General features: G+C 29.0%; 5 protein-coding genes across 5 annotated transcripts; 4 read left to right on the top strand and 1 right to left on the bottom strand.

The window, feature by feature from the left end:
• The first annotated feature begins 1,013 nt into the window (after nucleotides 1-1,013).
• Nucleotides 1,014-3,804, top strand: LOC113851055 (GDSL esterase/lipase 5-like). Its single transcript, XM_027481544.1, has 5 exons — nucleotides 1,014-1,290; nucleotides 1,616-1,740; nucleotides 2,455-2,691; nucleotides 2,805-3,066; nucleotides 3,569-3,804. Exons 1-5 carry the CDS (start codon nucleotides 1,014-1,016, stop codon nucleotides 3,802-3,804), a joined length of 1,137 nt encoding a protein of 378 aa, XP_027337345.1.
• A 2,661-nt stretch (nucleotides 3,805-6,465) lies between these two features.
• On the top strand, nucleotides 6,466-9,384 carry LOC113851054 (GDSL esterase/lipase 1-like). The gene is made up of 5 exons (XM_027481543.1): nucleotides 6,466-6,727; nucleotides 6,883-7,004; nucleotides 8,348-8,581; nucleotides 8,787-9,045; nucleotides 9,149-9,384. Exons 1-5 carry the CDS (start codon nucleotides 6,466-6,468, stop codon nucleotides 9,382-9,384), a joined length of 1,113 nt encoding a protein of 370 aa, XP_027337344.1.
• Nucleotides 9,385-13,231: 3,847 nt separating this feature from the next.
• LOC113851053 (GDSL esterase/lipase 1-like) lies at nucleotides 13,232-15,510 on the top strand. The gene is made up of 5 exons (XM_027481541.1): nucleotides 13,232-13,514; nucleotides 13,669-13,787; nucleotides 14,467-14,691; nucleotides 14,942-15,188; nucleotides 15,290-15,510. The coding sequence occupies exons 1-5, from the start codon at nucleotides 13,232-13,234 to the stop codon at nucleotides 15,508-15,510; spliced, it is 1,095 nt and encodes a 364-aa protein (XP_027337342.1).
• Nucleotides 15,511-17,900: 2,390 nt separating this feature from the next.
• LOC113851052 (GDSL esterase/lipase 1-like) lies at nucleotides 17,901-19,623 on the top strand. Its single transcript, XM_027481540.1, has 5 exons — nucleotides 17,901-18,144; nucleotides 18,249-18,367; nucleotides 18,533-18,757; nucleotides 18,880-19,135; nucleotides 19,382-19,623. The coding sequence occupies exons 1-5, from the start codon at nucleotides 17,901-17,903 to the stop codon at nucleotides 19,621-19,623; spliced, it is 1,086 nt and encodes a 361-aa protein (XP_027337341.1).
• A 673-nt stretch (nucleotides 19,624-20,296) lies between these two features.
• Nucleotides 20,297-22,522, bottom strand: LOC113850085 (54S ribosomal protein L51, mitochondrial-like). Its single transcript, XM_027480444.1, has 4 exons — nucleotides 22,367-22,522; nucleotides 21,756-21,848; nucleotides 21,173-21,279; nucleotides 20,297-20,692 (listed from the first exon to the last, which is right to left on the bottom strand). Exons 2-4 carry the CDS (start codon nucleotides 21,833-21,835, stop codon nucleotides 20,520-20,522), a joined length of 360 nt encoding a protein of 119 aa, XP_027336245.1. The 5' UTR covers nucleotides 21,836-21,848; nucleotides 22,367-22,522; the 3' UTR covers nucleotides 20,297-20,519.

Here is a 22,522-nt window from a genome sequence, read left to right as displayed (position 1 = left end):
ATTGCTGTTTAGTTATTTTATTATATTTTATAATTAAATTTTTACTTTGAAGAGAATGACAAGTTAGGGAGGACAATTTTTTTTTTTACTACCTTCTTAGTCGTCATTTATATATTTTTAAATATTTTATAAAAAATAATTTAATATTTTTTATTAGAAATATTATATGTACATTTTTTCATAGATAATATTTTTATAAAAAATATTTAAATCATTTTATATAATTTTAATTTTTAATAATTATAAATTTTTGCCAAAATAATAAATTTTAATTGTAAAACATTGTTATAATTTAATATTATATGACTATATGATAGAGTTTTCAAAATATTCTTAGGTCACACGCTTCTTTCTATCATATAGTCATACCAAACTCAGCGCACCATTGTCATCATTAAAGACACCGACCAGAATGTTTTACTAGACTATGGATAATACATTGCATATGGTAAGTGCTATAAAGCAAAAATCAAAATTTGATTTGAATTTTGAAGAACTCACATTTGAACAGACCCAGGGCAATAAAAGTGAATTTTCTAATTTCAATGTAGATACAAATATAGTAACAAAAGCAAAAAGTATGAGCTGGAAAACAAAATGGCAGCCATCAACGGCTGAAGCTTGAAGCCATATCCATGCCATTCCTTTAATGCAAAAAAATCATCCAACGAATGAAGAAACATATATTTAAATAACATGTGGCAGGATTCGAAATTAGATTTATAATAGTATATTAAAAAATATATTTATTATATAAATTAAAACTATAAAATATTTAAAAAGTATGGCTTTAAATAATTAGAAATACTGAATCAATAAAATATATTCAATAATTCTTTACTATTGTACCATAGTCCTTAATGTCGACCATAAAAGTTTACTTTTACAACGATTTATTAGAATCTGAATAAAAAGAGGGAGAGAAGGAGAAAGTTCCAGTCCATACCAACAAGGTTTATATAAGGATTGGCAACAGAATACTTGATTGTGCATGGGAAGAGTGAATTTCTAACATGGCAAGTTTAAGGGTCTCGGTGTGTGTGTGGGTTCTTTTCATGAGCTCATTTATTCTCAACATTGATCACTTGGATGCCCAAATCAGCAACACCTGTCTGCCAGAAAACCACAGACCCCTATTCATATTTGGAGACTCACTGTTTGATCCTGGAAACAATGACTACATCAATGCCACTACTTTTTTCCAAGCCAACTTTCCCCCGTATGGAGAAAATTTCTTTAAGTATCCCTCAGGAAGGTTTTCTAATGGACGTGTAATCCCTGATTTCATTGGTATGTGTTTTATTTATTGCCAAATACTTGAACTGTAGCAAAGATTTGTTGACTTTAAGTATCAAATTTAAACACTTACATCGCTTAATAATTTCTCATAAAATACAATATTTGTGAATCTTTACTACAAATTTGATCATGTAGAATTGTATGTTTAATTATCTTAAGTGATGCAAGTTTTCAAATTGTGATGATTAGGAGATATGTAGAACTGACATATTTCTTCAGTGTAGAACTGGCAGTAACATTTTATTTGATTTTATCAAATAAAGGAAAGCTTTAGATTAAATTGTGATGATTTGATTTTCTGAGTGCATGTTTGTAGCTGAATATGCTGAGTTGCCACTAATTCCGCCATACTTGCATCCTGGATACCATGATCACTACATTTATGGTGTCAATTTTGCATCTGCGGGAGCTGGGGCGCTGCCAGAAACTAATCAAGGCTTGGTAAACTTCCTTTTCCTACTTTTTGAAAAATACCCATTGTAGAGTAGGTTTAAATCTATTTAAGGTACGTAATTCTAAAAACTTAAACATGTACTTAATTATCAGCATGTCTGGTTCTGAGTTCTTAAACATTGGACGTGTATAATCTTAAAGTTATTGAAAGTAACTTTTGAATTTAAGACGCACATATATCTAATTTCAATTAACAATCAAACACATGGTACAAAGAGAAGATAATCTTTAAATGTGATTCTTAATTCTTATTTAAAGAAGCGTTAGAGTTTTTGTTGTTGGGGGATACGGCGCCTAAATTTAATGGCCTGTTTATGGAGCAAGAAAATAAATTTACTGAAATTCATAAAGAAAGAATAAAGAGCATCCATGTAAATATAAATAAAAAAATTATTTATATCAAATGCCCAATTGCATGCAATTGACATTTAAACATTAAATTTAAGATATTTTTTTGGTTATTTTTTTTTATAAAATTACACTATACTTTCTATTGTCATGAAATTACGTGTTTTTCTTATTTTATGAGATGTACGATCTATCATGAACTTTCATATTATAATAAGATAAATTAAAATTAATTTATCTTAATAATTATTCAAATAAAGTATTTTTTTATTTATTGTAAATCATAATTAATTGTTTTTATTACACTAAGTTCTAACTTGGTTCTCATGTATGTAAAATTTCATACTCCTTTAGGTGATTGACCAGAAATCTCAGGCTCTATACTTCGCTAAAGTTAGCAAGCAATTCAGGCAGAAACTAGGAGAAGAGGAAGCCAAGAAACTGCTGTCTAGAGCTATCTACATAGTTTCAATTGGAGGGAATGACTATTCAGCCCCTTACTACACAAACTCCACTACCCCTGTGGCTATTCCATACTCTCAACAAAATTTTGTAGACTTCGTGATTGGCAATATAACAACAGCAATCAAAGTATCTTTGAACTCTAATTTGGCCTCACAATTGCACTAACTTTAACTTTTTAATAATTATTCTTTTTTCTCTCAGTGCTGTTAGTAATTTTAACAAATGATATTTTTACTCAGGCAATTTACAATGAAGGCGGAAGAAATTTTTGGTTTTTAAATGTAGCTCCAGGGAATTGCCTTCCTCTTTTAAGGAGATCTGTAAATGGAACTTCAATAGATGCATGTCTTGAAGAAGAAGCTTCGGCACTTGCAAGGCTACACAATAATGCTCTTCCAAAAATACTTCACAAACTACAAAAACAATTAAAGGGATTTAGATACTCTATTACCGATTTCTATGGAACACTTGTTGAATTAATGAGGAACCCTTCAAAATATGGTATACACCCTTAATATATATATATATATAATTTTGTTAACATTGATATTTAAATATGATAAGTTTTTATTTTAAAAAAGTATTTATAATATTAAATATAAAACTATTTATAGTATTTATAATATATGATAAGTATTTATATGATAAGTTTTTATTTTAAAAAAGTATTTATAGTATTTATAATATTTAAATATTGAATTAATGAGGAACCCTTCAAAATATGGTATACACCCTTAATATATATATATATATATATATATATATATATATATATTTGTTAACATTGATATTTAAATATGATAAGTTTTTATTTTAAAAAAGTATTTATAATATTAAATATAAAACTACAATAAATATTTTATTTATAATAAAAAATTATAATATTTGGATATTCAAAATCAAACATAAGGACTTAAGTTAATATTTTTTTAAAATAAAAGGAAAAGTTCATTATTATTTTATTTTGAAATGTAACGACTGTTTTATTTTTTTTGTTGGTAAGGTTTCAAAGAAGCGAATGCTGCTTGTTGTGGGGGTGGTCTCTACAGAGGAGACTATAGTTGCGGTGGGAAAAGGGGCATTGAAGAATATGAACTATGCAGCAATGTTAACGAGCATGTGTTCTTTGATTCTCTTCATCCAACGGAGCGTGCTGCTGAGCATTTCGCTAAGCTAATGTGGAGTGAAATCAGAGATGTCATTAAACCATCCAATCGAAAACTGATGTTCGACGTTTGAACAGAAACTATCATATAAATATAAAGAAGTGAAGATATGATCTATGTCGAAATGCAAAAGTTGTTTCTCTTTGAAGTAAAATCATGTTGTAAATTCAAACAGACGCAACTCATTGTAATCTGGAATATTTTGCTGATCTAAAAGATGACTAGTCCAATGCGGTTTAGAGAATGTTATTGTATTCCTGTAAGGCTCTCCATTACTCAACTTAGTGTTTGTATCAATAGAATAATGACATGAATTAGATTAAACACCCCATCAAGCGTGAATTTTTAGTTACATAATGATTGGTGTGAGTGATACAGTGTCCTGAAAAGAGAACAAAACTGTGTTATATCAACGTCACATAATTATCAAAGATTTTGGGGTTACTATAATTATATGCATAATTCATCTCCTTGATCCCTTATAATAAACATGCATGGAATGCTAAGTAAGCAAGTATGTGTTTATTGAATTGCGCAACATATGTTGAACCCAATTTATAAAAGTGACCATATAGGTAATAAGCTTAAGAAGATTGCAGTAGATCATGTTTTTTTTTTAACCTTACATTTCGCTTTTTCTCCTTTTACTTTTACTTAATTGTAAAAAGAAAGAAGAATCGAACTCAATGTAAAATGGTAAACCAAAGTAAAGTGATCGACGACAAACACAAGGTCGCTATGAATTTTGAAAATTTTGATTAAGGGTGTATTATATATATATAAGTTACAATGTTGCAAGTATATTTTTAAATTACAAACTAATATTTTTTTTTTACATTGCACATGTATTATTAAACTAAATAAATTTTATAAAAATATATTATATAAAACCTTAAATTCAATAAATTTTAAAAAGTGTAAATATTATAATTATTAGTAATAAATCTGTTTTTCTATTAAATAAAGTAAAAAAATAAATGTATAATGTAATTTTTTACTTTAAATATTTTTTTGATACATTTTACTTTAAATAATTGATTAATTTTAAACGGTCAAATATAATTTGTAATAATTAAATAAATAATTATACACAGGAAACATATATAATTAAAACAATTTTTATTTTAAGAATGTGAAAATAATAATTTTTTTGCTGTATTTAACAAAAGAACCCTTAACTATGCAATTATACATGAATAGTTAAGACTAAAAGTTAATATGTGATTACATAAAAATACACATTTATTTTTAATTTTAAAAATTGAAATAAAATATAGTTAATATTATTTTTCACAGTAATTAAATATTTTTATTCAATTAATTTTATACCCCAAATGCATATAATTACATAAATTATCACAATAATTTTTTTTACAAAATTAAAATATTTGAATAAATTTAAAAGTTTAGAAATTTCAATTGAACCTTCTCAGATTGTTTATTGTTTATTCTTAAAAGCTAAAAAAATTATAGCAAAACAATGGATGCAAAGAAGAAGAAGAAACCATAGACGTGTGATCGATTTTAAAGCACCTAGTTTTGGCAAGTTTTAGTCAAAAAGGTCTGCCTCTAGATCACGACACGTTCCATAGGAATAGTTTAAAGTATGAGTAGAATTAAAGGAAAAGTTGTTAGTTGAATTGGTGGTAATATAAAAAGACAATGGTAAATCTTAAAACTATAGTTTTAATTTATAAATGATATGAATAAAGTTAAAGTGCAATTAATTAAGATCTATCGCTTTCTAAACGACGGCTACACATGCAAATTAGAGCACGCCAGGTTCTATTCGTAGTAATAAATAATTCATAGAAGTACGAGGTAATCTCCCACACAAATTTAAACAAAATCATTTTTAAATTTTTTCAAAGACAGCATTTTTGACCTATTAAATTTTAATGCGGAGTTAAGAAGGTTTTGAGCCTTTAAATTATAATAGAAATTTGATTTTTTTTTTTTTTTTGTAAAATCAAATTGCTAATAATACTCTTGCAGCTAGTGAAAGTACGATATAAGACATAATTCTTGCGTTAGAAATAAGTGGTTCTAGTTTGAAGTTTATAAAGACTTCAATTCCGTCAATAATGTAGCCAATAATTTTTTATTGAGCTGTATAAGAAAATAAAAATATAAATCTTAAAAAATAAAAATTTTGTAAAAATATATATTTAAATACTTTGAATTTGTTCACAATCTTTTTTTTAAATAATTATTTTTTAATGAGCTATAATAGAGAGTAATGAGTTTTCAGAATAAATTATGAGTTAATATGTACATATTTAAAAGTTAAAAAGATAACTTTTCTGTTACATTAATTAAATCATGTTAATATCTGTATTTAGCTTATTATTTTTATGACTATTTTTTCATTTTTTTTCTGTAATAATATAAAAGCAAAAACTATATTCAATCCCCCGTTGACAAATTCTAAATTTTCCTTCAGTTTTCAAGTCAGTCTGTCCAACTTAATATTTTGCTTTAGATGGTCTTACCCAGTATTTTATTTCTTTATCTTATTTCTGCAGGTGAAAGAATTCTGGTAACGTGGGGTGCTGCAGAGCCTACCAAAAGATATATTCAACGTTGAATTTTGTTTTGTTTTTGCCTTTAATTGTTTGGATTTTCAATACAACAACGTTTCTCCTCAATGCTTATATATAACTGGACAATAACATTCAACAAGCCACAAGTGATACACAAGTGAAGCTCAGAAGTATAGGACCAAGTAACGAGCATGGCAAGTTTAATGTATTTCTTGGTGTTCTCTTTGGGTATAATTATCCAAATCACCCATTCTCATGGCACCATGATGACATGCTTACCAAAGAAACATGCTGCCCTATTCATATTTGGAGATTCCCTATTTGATAACGGAAACAACAATTACATTAATACCACTACCGGTTATCAAGCAAACTTTCCTCCCTATGGAGAAACTTTCTTCAAGTATGCCAGTGGCAGGTTTTCTGATGGACGCATGATACAAGATCACGTTGGTATGATTTAATGTATTTTCTGCTGAATGTTAAAAACAATGCTGTGTTTAAATTTATGTCTATTTTAATCCTATTAATTATATGTTTTTATTAAATTAATCTATGTTTATAATTTTTTAACGTATATTAAATCAGTTTACTCATTGTTTTTTCAGCTGAGCTTGCCGGTTTGCCTCTACCTCCTCCATACCTGCATCCTGGTAACCCTGAATATATCTATGGTGTCAATTTTGCGTCGGCTGGGGCTGGTGCTCTGCGTGAATCTAATAAAGGATACGTAAGCCATCTTATATTACCATAAAAACATTTATAATTTTTACAGAAAATAAGGATTTGTATATAGTTTCAATTAAAATATCTTATAAATGGGATTAGATTTTGTTAGGGCATATGAAGAGGTTAAAACACTAAAAATGTCTTTTATCAATAGATTACAATAAATTATTAAATAAATTTGAATATTACATCCAACTCAAAACTTGAAGATTCACTTATAGGTTAGTTAAGTTTAACATTTTCATTCAATATGAAATTTCTTTTTATATTTGACTTTAATAATTTTAAACTTTATTTACTTTTAGTATTAAAAATTTGCATATTAGTAATTAATTAAAATGTACTATTGATATAATTTTAAAATAATCATCATAAAAAGTAATGATTTTTATTATATATTAATTGATGATCAGATAACAATGTAAAAACTATCCATTTTAATTCTTATTTTTAAATCAATAATAAAATTTTTACATTCTTGCTTAAAAATCTCTTCGCTTAAAAAAGTTAAATTAAAAAACACAATGTATATAGTTACAAAATTTTTCTTGATCATATATTTTTTTTCAACAAGCTATTGAATTAATTAAGCTTCCCTGATGCTAATTTGATATATTTTTATTTCGGGGTGTCGTCTCGTTTTCATTATTTCTTTTGTGCGTGTGTATGACATGTCTAACATGCATGTCATGATACAAATGACTATGTAATTTTGCTTTGCAACATTTTCAGTGTGATAAAATTATATAAATTTTTTTATCAGCATAGTTATCTTTTATCTTACGTAAATTTTAGCCAACCAAAACTTTTAATTTAAAATCAAATGATTAAAAATTATTTCTCACTATGACTAAACTCTTTTTTTTTTTCCTTCTGTGCTTTAACTAATTGTCCCTGTTGTATTCACTCTTGCCGGCCTTTGTTTCAACCGCATGTAATGTTTGACGCCATGCATAATTAAACAGATGAGAATTTACTAATGGGATTGATTGTGATATAGTAAAATGACGTTTTGTAAGTTCAATATAATGAGGTTTATAGCTTAGCTTAATTTGCAGAATTGAAAAATGTTGACGACAGGATTTTGCATTTGATTATTCGCTTTCGGTTTCACCACTGAAAAGTGAAAACACCATTTTAAAGGTAGAATCAGTTATATAATTACACTCCAACATCGAAAAGGACCCCCCAACAAAAAAAAACTCTTGTATAAAAGTTTTACTACACTTTATATAAAACTTTGTCTTATTTATATACATGCATAAATGATTTTTTTTGTTGGGTATATTCATAAATGTTATTTACTATTCTATGCTCTGAGTTTTTATTGTCCTTTACTCGTAGGTGATAGACCTCAAAACTCAGGCGAGTTATTTTAGAAATATAAAGACTTTATTGAGGAAGAGACTGGGAGATGCAGAAGCCGAGGAATTGCTATCCAAATCTGTTTACTTGTTTAGCATTGGAGCCGATGACTATGGTTATCTTCTGGACCCAGAGTCCGGTGTGCATCGACGTCCTGGTGATGATCAACAATTTGTGGATAACGTAATGGGAAACATCACAGAAGTTATCAAGGTATGACAAATTTTTTTAATTAATTGTTGAAAACTTTCCTTTTATTTTAAAAAATTATGAAAGGAAGTGTATTTATCTCATTTTTGAATAAAAAAAATTATTTTAAATTTTTAAAATAGTGTCTTTTATATTTGCCTCTATTTTATTATCTTGAGTTTATCATGCATTAATAGTTCTAACCTTAATATATATAATATAATTATAGGAAATTTATAACCTAGGTGGAAAGAAATTTGGGTTTGTCAATATGGGTCCAGCGGGCTGTTCCCCAGGCATAAGGTATTTTATCAATAATGGAAGCACAGGTCCATGCTACGAAGAAGTTTCAGCAATCGCAAGACTACACAACTATAAACTCTCAAAAATGCTTCAAAAGCTAGAGAAACAGCTTAAAGGGTTCAAGTATTCCATCAACGATTTCTACAGTGCAGTTTCTCAAGTCATGAATTATCCTTCAAAATATGGTAATGAATTCTCAAAGGGCTATTTATATTATGATTTTTTATCATATGAATATTAATTGTAATTATTGTTAATTCTTTGTCTTTAATCAATTTGATGGGAAAGGCTTCAAAGAAGTGACTGCGGGATGTTGTGGAGGTGGAGCATATAGAGGAGATGATAGCTGTGGAGGGAAGAGAGGGATAAAAGAATATGAGTTGTGTGACAATGTGAATGAGTATTTGTTCTTCGACTCTCTTCATCCTACTGATAGAGCTAGTCAGCATTTCGCCCAGTTGATTTGGAATGGAAGTCCCACTGTCACAAGGCCTTATAATTTAAAACAGCTTTTCGATTTTTGAATGTTCTACCTACTTAATAATAATAAAGATTTAACTTATCTAAAGTAAAAAAATAGGTAAATTGATAGAGTAAAGTTTTATCCACTTAATTATATTTATAAAATACTTCAATTTAAATTGAAAGGTGGATAGAACTTTACTCTCTCATTTTATACATTTTTTTTCTTTTAGAGGCGTTTAATCTATTTTAACACATGTCATGCGTGATTTACTTCATTGTTTTGTTATTTTTATTTTATTAATTGTTTTGATTGTTGATTTGTGTTCCAATTTACTAATTGATTCAATAAATAAATTTATACAATGCTTTCTATAACATTTTTATCTTTTTTATTTCTCTTTATTGTTTCGACAATTTTATCCAATATTTTTTTTGTTATATAATTTATTGTACACACTATTGTCTATATACTATAGAATTGACTCATGCATTGTTCAATGGATCTTGGATTGGTTGGGTGGACAACCCCTCCCACTTTGATTTAGATCAAATCATCAAATAAATCTAAAGATAAACATATTAGAATGACAATAAATATTTCCAGTTCAACAGGGAAATCCCTCTATTGTTATACCTAAAAAAATTGGCATTTATTTATTATTTTGCCTTTGAATTATACAACCCCGTCTAATGAAAAAAGAAAAAAAGTCTGCTCGCATGTGATCGAACAAAACAAAATGAATAACAATGGATAAGACTTTTTCTTATTTTCATAACAATGAATAGGACATGAAATGTGTCGAGAAGTAAAACTACACAATACTTAGATTGTGAAGTGAAATCCACGACATCACACGTTCTCTTTAGTAATGTTAAATATCATGAATTTAGTTTCGTGAAATGCATAAGTAAGGAATGTATTATAATATATCTATATATGATTAGGATTAGGCTGATATTGTGAAATTACTAGTAATTGAGACATTACATACTTAATTCCCAGACAAATTTATTGATATATGCTAGTGAATTTTTCCCTTATAAAACGAATAACATATACACACAGTTGGGAGTGAAATTCAAAAGAAATGAAAAATCTACGATGATAAAAACTTGGCAAACTAGCTAGCTACCTCTAAGGGACTCTGGAACCAAATCCTCCACAGTTTTTACAAAACTATTTTAAAATTTTGTTCATCATGATCAAAATGTAGTTATGAATTTCAATTAAAAAATCACGAGTCGCATAATTTATAATTGTGCTCCTTTGTAGCGCACAAACGAAATGGACTCATCTCATTTTTCATTGTGAACATTAGAAAAAGAAGATTAATACCATACGTATTGGCTTAAATCAGCAAGCAGTTTTTGCATGTAATTGCGATTCCCGATTATAGATTTTTCAACATATATATATTTTAACACACTAAATATTTTATTTAAAAGTCCTTACATGATTATTTAAGCAAAAAAAATTACATGAAAAGCAACAATAAATATATAAGAATGGCAATATACACCTCATAAAATTAACTATACAATTATTGTGTGAGTGAATTGTTTAAAGTTTTAAAAATAAATTATTAATAAGCAAGTTTTAAAAAATAAAAATAATTTTCAATAAATTTTAAAATTATAATTATTTTTTTAATATTTTATATTTATCAAATAGCTTTACTAATTTATATCCTAAAGAAGTTTTAAATTTGTATCACCGATACATTTTTAGAATCTATTTGGTTTTCTATTAACTTACTATTGCACAATTTTCTAGACAAATTCAACTGTTATTTGTGCACACTTTTTACACGTACACATGACTAGTAAGTGGCTGAAAAGATGGATGGAAATACTCTCGTTTTAGATTATGAATTTTCAAACTAACAATATTGTATATAATAAGAATATGGATAATATTTTTTAATATAAATTATAGAAACTAATGCAATTAAATATATTATTGTTACTAAATATTATATTTTTAATAAAAAATGTTATTTAGAATTATACTGTGACACGTTATCTTTCCATAAATAAACAAACCGTTTAATTAGTCACCTTAATTATTTAGAAACAATGTACTATCCTTTTGGTGCACGACGTGGAGGAGGAAGGGTGGCTAGGTTTGAGTGGCTACACCGACATGGATCAAGACCCAACACTGCGTCACAGGTGACAGCAAAAACAATGGCTGTGCAAAATATGAAGCCAACATTAGGGGAAAGTTGATTTTTAAAATATTAGAATACGAATATACAGCATGTATTAAGTTTTATATTAAATATGTCATTGAATATTTTATGATAAAAAATTATCAGGCTAATTAAAAAACAAGAAATTGGAACTGATGTGAAAAAGAGTTGACGAAATGGTAATAATATTTTTAGAAGTGGTTAGTGGGTGACAATGCGTTTAGGTCTTTTTACTTGCCTTATTGCAACTCTCAAAATGCTCTTGACAAAGGTTGAAGCTGACGAACAAATGTGTATAGGTGTAGTATATACGTATATCTGCATCGAATATAAATACGACAAGTATTTGTGATAATTTTTCACGTATTTCTGCATCGCTGTGTGTCACAATCTACACCATGGATGGGTTTTCAAAGACAATGGAACACGAAATGCCCTGTTACCTATTAAAAGGAGAGATTAATCCAAATCCGAAAAAACTTCATGATGGGAAAACGGAATTATCCATGCACAGAACGGAGAAAATGGGGCCATTAATTGTTATCCCTAGTTTGTATATGAACCGTACCATTTCCTTTCTTAATCGAAAATTACAACAGTTGCGAAAATGATAAAGGAAGCATAAATATATATATATATAGAGTCATAATTGCAAGATAATTAATTATAAGTTACCAAAATTTCAAACAGCAGAGCTGAAAATATCAGGTTCACGTGATCTTTAGTTACATCAATGGACATTTAACGAGCAAGAAAGTAGCTACAACATCTGCATCATTCCACTCCAGCAGGGAAGAAAAATTAACAAGAAGTGTTAGCACTCAATCAAACTTTGAGACGTGGAATTCATAAGCTCTTGCCTCTACTTAATGCTTACTTCTTCATTCACCCTCAATTATTCAATGTTTCGTCAAAATATATCTAAGCACGTACTCTCGCCCATCCTTTTTATGAAAAATAAATAATTAGTTTATTAACAAAGTTATATATCATAAATTTATAATATATTAAAAATGTATTATAATAATAAACAATTCAATCATCCACTCGTATAATAAATTAATAAATATATCTACTTACATAAATAATAAATAAATATCTATTTACATTGTTAACTAACTAGAATACACTGTAAATATAATTTTTATATTAATTATTACAGAAATTAAAAAATGTATTGATATGACAATTTATGATTGAATAAATTCTTTTACACAGTCAGCGTATTTAAATTACATTTTTAAAATTAATAATAAAAAATAAGGCATTTATTATATTTTATATCTCTATTATAATAAATAATTCATATTTTATTAAAAATATTATTTTTAAATATTTAAAATGAACTATAAAAATTAAAATAAACAAAACTGTAAGATTATTGAGACTAACGGTTTACTCTCTCTATATAACTAATTTCTTTGCCTCTATTTCTTAAGAAAATAATCAATGTAACAAAAACTTTGAAAGAATCTTATCAAAAAAATCATGACAATCTCTTTCAAAAAATCTCATACTTAAGAGAAAAGGCAGAATAATATTGCACGTAGATTAGATATCTTGTAAGCATAAATAGAAAAGTGGTAAGAAAAATTAAAAAAAAAATAATTAAAAAAGAAGTAGCTGGCATGAAAATTATAAGTGTGGATTGTTTGTATAAATGGAGGAACCCAGCAGCTGAAGAACAGGAAGAGAGGAGTTGGGTTTGTAAAGAATGGGAAGGGTAACGAGCATTGTTGGATCATGTTGTTTGGCATTGTTATTAGCAATAAACATCTTAAGCAGAAAGTGTGATGCTGAAGATGAATTCAAAGTGGAGAAAGAACAGAAAGGGTTGTTCGTGTTAGGGGATTCACTCTTCGACCCAGGAAACACCCAATATATCAAAAGCAGTCTCACCAAAATTTTTTCCGCAGGTAACCCGCCGTACGGAGAATCATTCTTCAAACATCCCACAGGAAGATTCTCAGATGGCCGTGTTGTCCCTGATTTCATAGGTGATTTTGTTTATTCTAATTCTTGTAAATTTTAATTTTTGTTAATTAATTACTATTTAAAGACAACGTAGGACATAAATCCTATGATGATAAAATCTTTATAAACTCTTTGTTTGCAAATTGCAAATGATGATATAGCCTTTGTATGTTGCAGCTACTTTTGCAGGTTTACCTCTAATTTCGCCGTATTTGCAGCCACACCCAACTCCGTTTACGGACGGCGCCAACTTCGCTATGGCTGGAGCTGCTGTTACCGATGGTTTAGATCCAAATGTATGTGCTCCCCTTAACATATACGTTTTCTTTTTCTGAAAAAATTAGTTGTTTAAGATTATAGGTTTAAAATTTTAAATATATATATATATATATATATATATATAATTATCTTGTTTTTATAAAAAATATATATTATAATTTTTTTAGTGTACTTATTTTAAAATTTATTCAACGGTAAATGAATAAAGAGAAAATAAAAAATAAATTTTGCAATAATAATTATCTTAAATATAAAATTAGAAGAAAAAATTGGCTAAAACACAGAAAGAATATCAAATTTCATGAACAAAATGGATGAGAAAAATAAGAAAATTATTTATATATAAAAATGTTAATCTTACTCTTTAAAATTAATTTAAATATTTAAAAATGATAATTTTGTATTAAAAATACATAAGAAAAATAATAATTCAAACTTCTTATTTAGGACTAAAAACTACTCTTAATAGCGATAAAAGAACGCATGATTAATGAGCCGCAAAACCAAACATGCGTCTCTCACAATTAAACATAATATTAAAACCAACACGTAAGCATGTACAATACAGTGACATTCAAGATATTCATAGATTTGGTAAATGTCATGCTAACGTACAAGACATTAAAACATGAAGGAATCAATCTATAAAATGAGATTTGACATCAATTTGTGTAAAGGGTACTTTGTTCTTTTCAGGTTAATCTTCCAAAACAACTGAGCTATTTCAAGGCATTAGCGAAGTCACTGGAACATGACCTAGGTGAAATAGAAGCCAAGAGAGTTCTGGAAAAATCTGTTTACTTGTTCAGTATTGGAGGCAATGACTACGTTGGTTTTCAAAACCAAAATCCCAATGCTACCAAATCAAGCGGAAGGGAATTCATTGATCAAGTGGTTTACAACCTCACTGATGCGTTCAAGGTGAGAAAATAACCTTATCCTTTCTTATTCCAAATTCTATTATTTAAACAACTAAAAGTTAACACTATGTATTATATTAAATATGGTTCTTTTTATCTATCATTTACTCTTTATTTTTTCTATGTATATATATTTCTAAAAGGTAAAAGGAACTACTAAAATGACTTTATTATATAAAATGTATGGTATGATGCAACAATACAATATATTTGGATTTTGATGTGTCTATGCTTTTTAAATTTAATTACAGGCTATATATAGTCTTGGAGGTAGAAAAATAGCATATCAAAATGTAGGGCCTTTGGGGTGTGCACCAAGTATCAGGGCTAGGAGTGGAGGTGATTGTAATGAAGAATTATTGGAAATGGCAAGAGAACACAACCAAGCTTTCTCTGAAGTTCTTAAGAAGTTAGAGATAGAGCTATCAGGATTTAAATACTCATTCTTTGATTATTATGTTTCGTTTTACGACATAGTAATCAACCCAGTGAAATGTGGTAGGTTCTATTCAAATCAAAGGTGTTAATTAATTCCATTTTATTAACATTTGTATAGGTCATTAATGATTTTTCCATTGTTGTGATTGTGTTTGGTAAAGGATTTAAGGAGGTTAAGAGAGCATGTTGTGGTGTTGGTCCCTTCAGAGGCAGTGGTTGTGGAACAAAGAAATATGAGTTATGCGATAAGCCATCTGAATATGTATGGTTTGATGGGGAGCATCCAGTGGAAAGGGTAAATCTCCAAATGGCAAACCTTTTATGGAGTGGTCCACCAGAGGTGACTGGGCCTTACAATATGAAGCAGTTATTCCAAATATAAACTATATTTAGACCCTTACAAAAAGAGATTAGTAGCTTATGTTTGTAACTCTTGTTGCCATTTCTTGCAATCTGGTTATAGATGTATTTGTTAAGGCTGTCAATGGTCTGTGTGGTACCATGTTCTATTATTTTATTAATTCTCATTTAGATGGAACATTTATGATGTTACATTTTTCAATTTGAATGTCATAAATAAAATAACATGAAGCTAAATAAGTCAAAAAAATATTTTTTATTTCGATCCCATAATTTGTAAAATCTTTTTTTAATAAATGTTAACTTTCTTAAAAAATTATTATTTATCTTTTCACTCCTCGTAAATTCTAATAAAACACGGTATATTTCAGCAAAATGTTTGTTTGTCTCATTTTTTTTCTTATTTTCTTTCTTCTCATCTATATCTTTACTATTTTTGAGAAGTTAATTACTCTAATGACTTCAACCTTCACACTAATATCACTACGAGACATAACAAAAACATTTATAGATACATAAACTCTTTTTATACAAAATTAATGTTTCAAATTTTATCAATCAAAGCACTAATTTTTAAAAAAAAGTGCATTGATGCAACGAAAACTTGTTTAGAAAAATTGAAGGTAGAAAAATTTAATGATAAATAATATATTTTTTTCATTTTTAAACATTCTTTAAAGCCTCTTCATGCTTAATATAATCGATGAATTCTAGATGCAACTGAAAATTAAAAAAAAAGTTTAAAAGGGTGAAGAAATATGAACAAGAGGTCAAAGAAGGAAGAAAAAAATATTTTTATTGGAGTTCAAAGAAGAAGAAAAATAAATTGTGAAAGTGTAAATAAAAGTTAAAAGAACAAAGAAAAAAAATCAATTAAAAAATTTGCTGAAATATTCACCTTGAGTTTATAAGAAAAAAAAAGTATTTTTTTTGAGTTAATATTTTTATAAAAAATATTTTTTAAAAATAATTTTATAAATTAAAGGATCAAAATAATTTTTTCTAAAAATGTAAATAAAACAAAAAGTTAAGAGATTATTTTACTTAATTCAGCCTAAAATCGGTAAACGTAATTGTTCTTTTTTTTTTTTACAGAACGTAATAATTCTTACACTTGATATGTCTGTTTGTGGGCCTGGATTGTGTCAATTTAAAACTGGGCCCAAAGAAAAATATTCTCAAGTTGTCCTAATATTAACTGAAAAACATCTAACACATTTTATATTTTAAGATTTGAATATACTTTTTTATTCGATACTTCTTTTATTTAATACTAAAAATTATAAGATGATATAATAGCAAAAGAAAATATTATAAGATGATATAACATAATTCAAGTGGCAATATTCACCCCAGCATTCTGTTCAATACCCTTAGAAACAACACTGGGATCGTTAATGCCATAACTATTAAAACTTGTTTTTTTTAACTCAGACGAGTTATTGAATTAGTGGAAATATTATCTTACGATTTGCTACTAATAATTAAATGTATATTTTTTATAGTATATTATATATTGACTAATAAATCAACATAGAAAAAAAAACTAATTTAAATAAAAATGTAAATAAAATAAAAACTAAAAAATGATAATTCATTCTTAAATTTTATATATGAAATTTTCTTTCATGAAACTTTGTTTAAATAAAATACATTTTTTAATAAAATTGTAAAAACCAAAATCAATTATTTTAAAAGATGGGTTTAAATTTACACCGATTCTCACCTAATTTAATCAATTTATAATTCATTTAACTAGTTTTTAATTCCACAAATTTCTCTAATCTAAATCAGTAGCCTAATTGATTTTCAGTTCAACCGATTAAATTGAGCGGTTTAATTTTTGAAAAAGCTATGATTCGAACAGGAAAATCCAACCCTAAAATTAACTTTCATTGAAGGAAAAATGACAATTATGTAACTTTAAGAGTATATTAATATTTTATTTTGATTTAATTTAAAATTTATAACAAATTCATTTATTAATCTTACGCAAGGAAGTGAATCGCCCAACGCAACACCAACGACGTGTCCATTTTACATGGTGGATGTTCCTACGTGTTAATCGAAACTCTAGCATACGTGCAACTTACAACCTCAATATGATGCGTTAAATCGGCTTTTGAAAGTAAGTACGAAATTCCATGATGTCATCCAAAAAAACAAACTTATTAAAATTCATACATTGTCAATCTAAATACAAATAACTCATTGATATAATGTTTATAAAATAATAATATATAAATGTGTAATATACTTGTGTTATTCAAGAATAAAAAATTTAATTCACAAAAATCTACTTTAAAAAATGATGGTAACAACTAAAACAATGCATAAAATAACTCATCCAAACCGGGATTTAAATGAAGGTGGAGAAAATCAAGCAGAAGATATGCAAGAACATAGCAGATTATGGCAAGGCTGAGGTTTGTGTTATGTGCAATCCTAATCCTTCTCAACACAATAAATAGCAATGCTGCTGGGCCTAACCAAAAGACCCTCTTTGTGTTTGGGGATTCACTTTTTGATCCAGGAAATAATCAATACCTTAACAGTAGCATGACAGTGCCATCAACTAGATGGCCTTATGGAGAAACCTACTTCAAGAATCCCACTGGAAGGTTCTCTGATGGACGCCTAGTCCCTGATTTCATAGGTCTATCCTTGTTGTTCACCCCATTTTGATGTTTCAATAAATTGTAACATCTAAATTCATTAGTAACTGAAATTATGTAGGCACTAATGCTTAGTCTATTGCAGCACAATTTGCAAATTTGCCTATACTTGCACCTTACTTGCAACATGGTGCCGAACAATTCATACATGGGACTAATTTTGCATCAGCTGGAGCTGGAGTCCTTGCTCACAATGATTCAACAGTAACAACAGTAAGTGATGATGGGTACACTACACACAATACAATATGTCCACTTTTTTCTTACATATTTCATAAATGATGCCAATATACAATAATTGCAGTATAACAGTTCTCCTATGGTATAACTTCCAGTAATAGAGCACTAAATGACCATTTCCCTTTCCAGATCAATCTTTCAACACAATTGAACCACTTCAAGGCTGTAGTGAAGTCACTAAGACAAAAACTAGGTGATAAAAAGGTCAACAGAGTTTTGAACAATGCTGTGTACTTGTTTAGTATGGGAGGCAATGATTACTTCAGCCTTCTCAACCAAAACCTCAATGTCACTCAGTCATACCAAACCCAATATGTCAAGATGGTGATTGGCAGCTTGACCAATACACTGAAGGTTGGTAAATAATTTTAATTGAAAAAGAACTAGACCAATGCTACAATGTGTGCTTGTTCCCAGCAATCATGTCTCCCATTTTTCTAGTTCTATTAAACTCTTTCTTTACAATTTGATGGCAGGAAGTTTATATTCTAGGAGGCAGAAAAATAGCATTTCAAAACGTTGGGCCTTTGGGTTGTGTGCCAATTGCTAGAGAAAGGAACCCTCAAGTGGGTGGTAGCTGTGATGAAGTAGCATCAGCAATGGCAAGACAACACAACAAAGCTCTATCTGTAGCACTGAAGAAATTAGAGAGCACATTACCGGGATTCAAGTATTCGATGTTTGATTACTATAGTGCACTTTTGGACAAAGTTAACAACCCTTCTAAATATGGTACTATGACTAGTTCCTAGCTTTCATCACTTTGTGCATTATATTTATTCTAGGATATATACTAACCACTGCCCTAGTGCTTAAAGAATAAAAAAAGATTTAAAAAAAAATGTTAGTGTATTTTTACTGTGATTTCTAATACACTCAAACGTGATTTTCAATTAACAGAAAACATTATTATTAATTCTTTAATACAAGGGTACTAAATAGCAAGACTCTTAATACATTGCTGTCTACGTTGTGTAGGATTTAAGGAAGGCAAGGAAGCTTGCTGTGGTCATGGAGCATATGGAGCATTTGGGTGTGGAGGAGGATTCAGTGGGAAAGAAAATTTTGAGGTATGCCATAACACTGCTGAATATGTGTGGTTTGATGGAGCCCATACTACTGAGAGAGCAAACCGCCAATTAGCAGAGTTAATATGGAATGGACCACCAATGATTACGGGACCGTACACTGTGAAGCAACTATTTGGATATACAAAATAGTTTAATAACGTTGTTCCATCTGTTCACATATATAAGAACTTAATGCCCGTACTTTTCTGATTTAGAGTTTCTGCCTTCTGGTGATCAATGCATAGTCTACATTATAGTATATAATATTATGCACAACTTTGTCCATCTTGAGGTTTTAATTTACTTTTGCATTAAATTCGGGAAATTTATGCCAAACAATCAATTATACCAAAATCACTTTGCACATACAAAGTATCCAAATACAAATATTTCAGTTCAATCACACAATGCATTGGATAAGTCTGTGATTGAAAAAGCGAGTTTGAAATTCCGTATCTTGTTTGACAAATTTTTCATGATCAAGATCCTAAACGTGGGTTCAGGCAGAAGCAAAAAATTGTTGTTTTTGCAATTAGCATTTTTCCCGTACGACATTCGCTGTGTTAAGATTACTTTGTAGTCAAAACATATTTAACATGAATACTTTCCTTCAAACAATTTTAACAAAAATTAATTTTACAAAATCAGGATTTTTCAAATCAAATTTGTCAACGCTTCATTCAAAGTTCAAACACACTTAAAAGACCAGAATAAGCTACAATATTTCAACCTCCAGAAGGCTTATTTATTTACAGCTTATTTGTTTAGTTTTTCGGGTCAGCAAGCATGGAAATCTTGACTTCCAAGAGTTTTTTTTTTTTTCGTAGTAAATATTTCTTCCTTTGACAATTGCACACTCCCTCCGCTAAAACATAACAGAGCTTTGAATGGAACCAATATCACGTTTATCCTAGAAAATAAAAATTCTGCCGGACAAGATGAGAACTTAAACTCACTAGTTCACAAATTCATTAAATACCAGAAGAGAAGGAAAATCCTTTGAAATACATCATAGAAAACTTTCTCGTACACCTGGTTCTTTCATGTTAGTATTTCACAGCAGTTGTCCAAGTACCTTGCACACTAGGGTGTTTAGTAACATGTCTTGTCCTCAATTTCACTACCTTCCGTCCCAATGCATTCCTTAGCCTGGTTGCATGCAAAAGTATTTCTTCTGGATCCATATTCTTCACACATACCACTCGCTGGTTTGTGTTCTCTGCATTTCATAAGAGAATCATCAATCACAACAACAAAAGCATTTTTCCCTTGCAATTGGCTACATGAATCAAATAATGCCACTTAGTCCTGTTGACAAAATTTAAATCTAAATTCATCTCAATGTTGCCCTATAACTTTTTATTGATCTCCCATACCTCTAACTATTGGACTAGCTTCCATCCAATCTACTTTGCTTATTGGGAGCTTCTATAGGTCTTTTCCACCCAAGTCAAAACCACCTAATGCATGATGCTACAACCTTTAAAAACAACAAAATGACAAATGCTACCACATCTTGCTAATGCATTAATTATCCTATCTTGCCTTCTGTATCCACAAATCCATTATAACATTCTCATTTATGCAACATTGGGCTGAATTTTCTTATTTTCTTTATACAACATTGCATAAGAAAATCATCAATTACAACTAAGGAAAATTTGTAGCTAAAAAGTTACAGGTAGTACAAGAATCTTACTATAAAAACCCTTCAAATGTGGATGCTGACCACGAATGAGCTCAGTAACCAACTCTAATTGAGGATTCTTCTCCTTAAACATTGGCAAATGCGACTCCATAAATGCCCTATCAAATGTTTAAAACTAATGTAAGAATCCGCTGTTAGTAGAAAAAAATTTATGGAAAATAGAAAAATAAGAAATATAGGGAAAACATCTTTTCCAAAGAACATAAGCCTGATTTAAGCCTTGTTATTATTATTAGACGTGTAACTACATAACACTGTAATCAAATCTCAAGTCAGTCCAGGAAGGAATTTCAGGTATCCACTCATTGAACTACATATCATCATATAAGAATCGTGATGTCCAGATTATTTATTAACTATTCCACTCCATCAATTCAAAACACACAAACATAGCCTCAGAAATTAACTGCAATGTCATAAATTTACAAAACACACAAACATAGGTGGGAACCCAGAAAAAATCTATAAACCCAAATGCCTAAAAAAACAACTTCATTGCTCCCAATAGGATAAATATGAATATGAGCATAAGTTACATTAAATCGACGACATAATAGGACAATACTTGTTGTACCTTATACCTCTGCTACTTCCACCCCAGTCACAATAACTGACAATGAGCTTCTGAAGTTGCCAAACCCCTCGCAAAGCCATATGATCCTAATTCCTAAAAGAAGGGGAAAAAGGCTTCAGAGAAACACAAAGTGACTGAATGGAACAATGAACAAAACATGGTTAACGCCTTCGATTTCGCCAATTGCTGAAACGAAACTACAGATAAATTACAATCTTCTGCAATCGTAAGTGTAACGTGTGTCAAGGAAATGAAGGCAAAATAGTTGCAACTTTGCAAACCCTAAAATGAACAAGAAATCGCATATTCAAACTAAACGATTCAGACTCATAACACAAACTAAAACAATTAACAAATCCATACTCCAAATTTCATGGGATCGTAACACAAGTAACCAACACACTTGTTGAATAAATATCTTACTAGTAGTTCTAACTCAAAGATAGAAAATCAACAACTAGAATTAACTTCAAGAAAACTTAACATTCAGAAATCAGCGATGCTACATTCAGGAACGAATTGGGGAACAAACCCCATAAAGCCTCTGTTTCGAAGGCAAATAAATCTCTAAAACCAGGTAATAATCAAAATATATGAACGCATTGACCTGCGAATAACAGATTTCAGAAGCAGCAATAGCCTCTTCAGTGATTTGCTTTGTCGCTCTTCACCTTCACGCTCTCTGCTTCACGATTCAAATTTCAGAGAAGGGTTTTTCATTCCCTCATGTTGCCCTGCTCCAAAACGTTGTCGTCTGAACGGTTTTT

This window comes from Abrus precatorius, unplaced genomic scaffold (assembly GCF_003935025.1).
Source record: "Abrus precatorius isolate BTA unplaced genomic scaffold, Abrus_2018 Scaffold9, whole genome shotgun sequence".
Lineage (NCBI taxonomy): Eukaryota > Viridiplantae > Streptophyta > Magnoliopsida > Fabales > Fabaceae > Abrus > Abrus precatorius.
The sequence above is the reverse complement of the archived record's forward strand: the minus strand, read 5'-3'. Positions and strand labels throughout refer to the sequence as shown.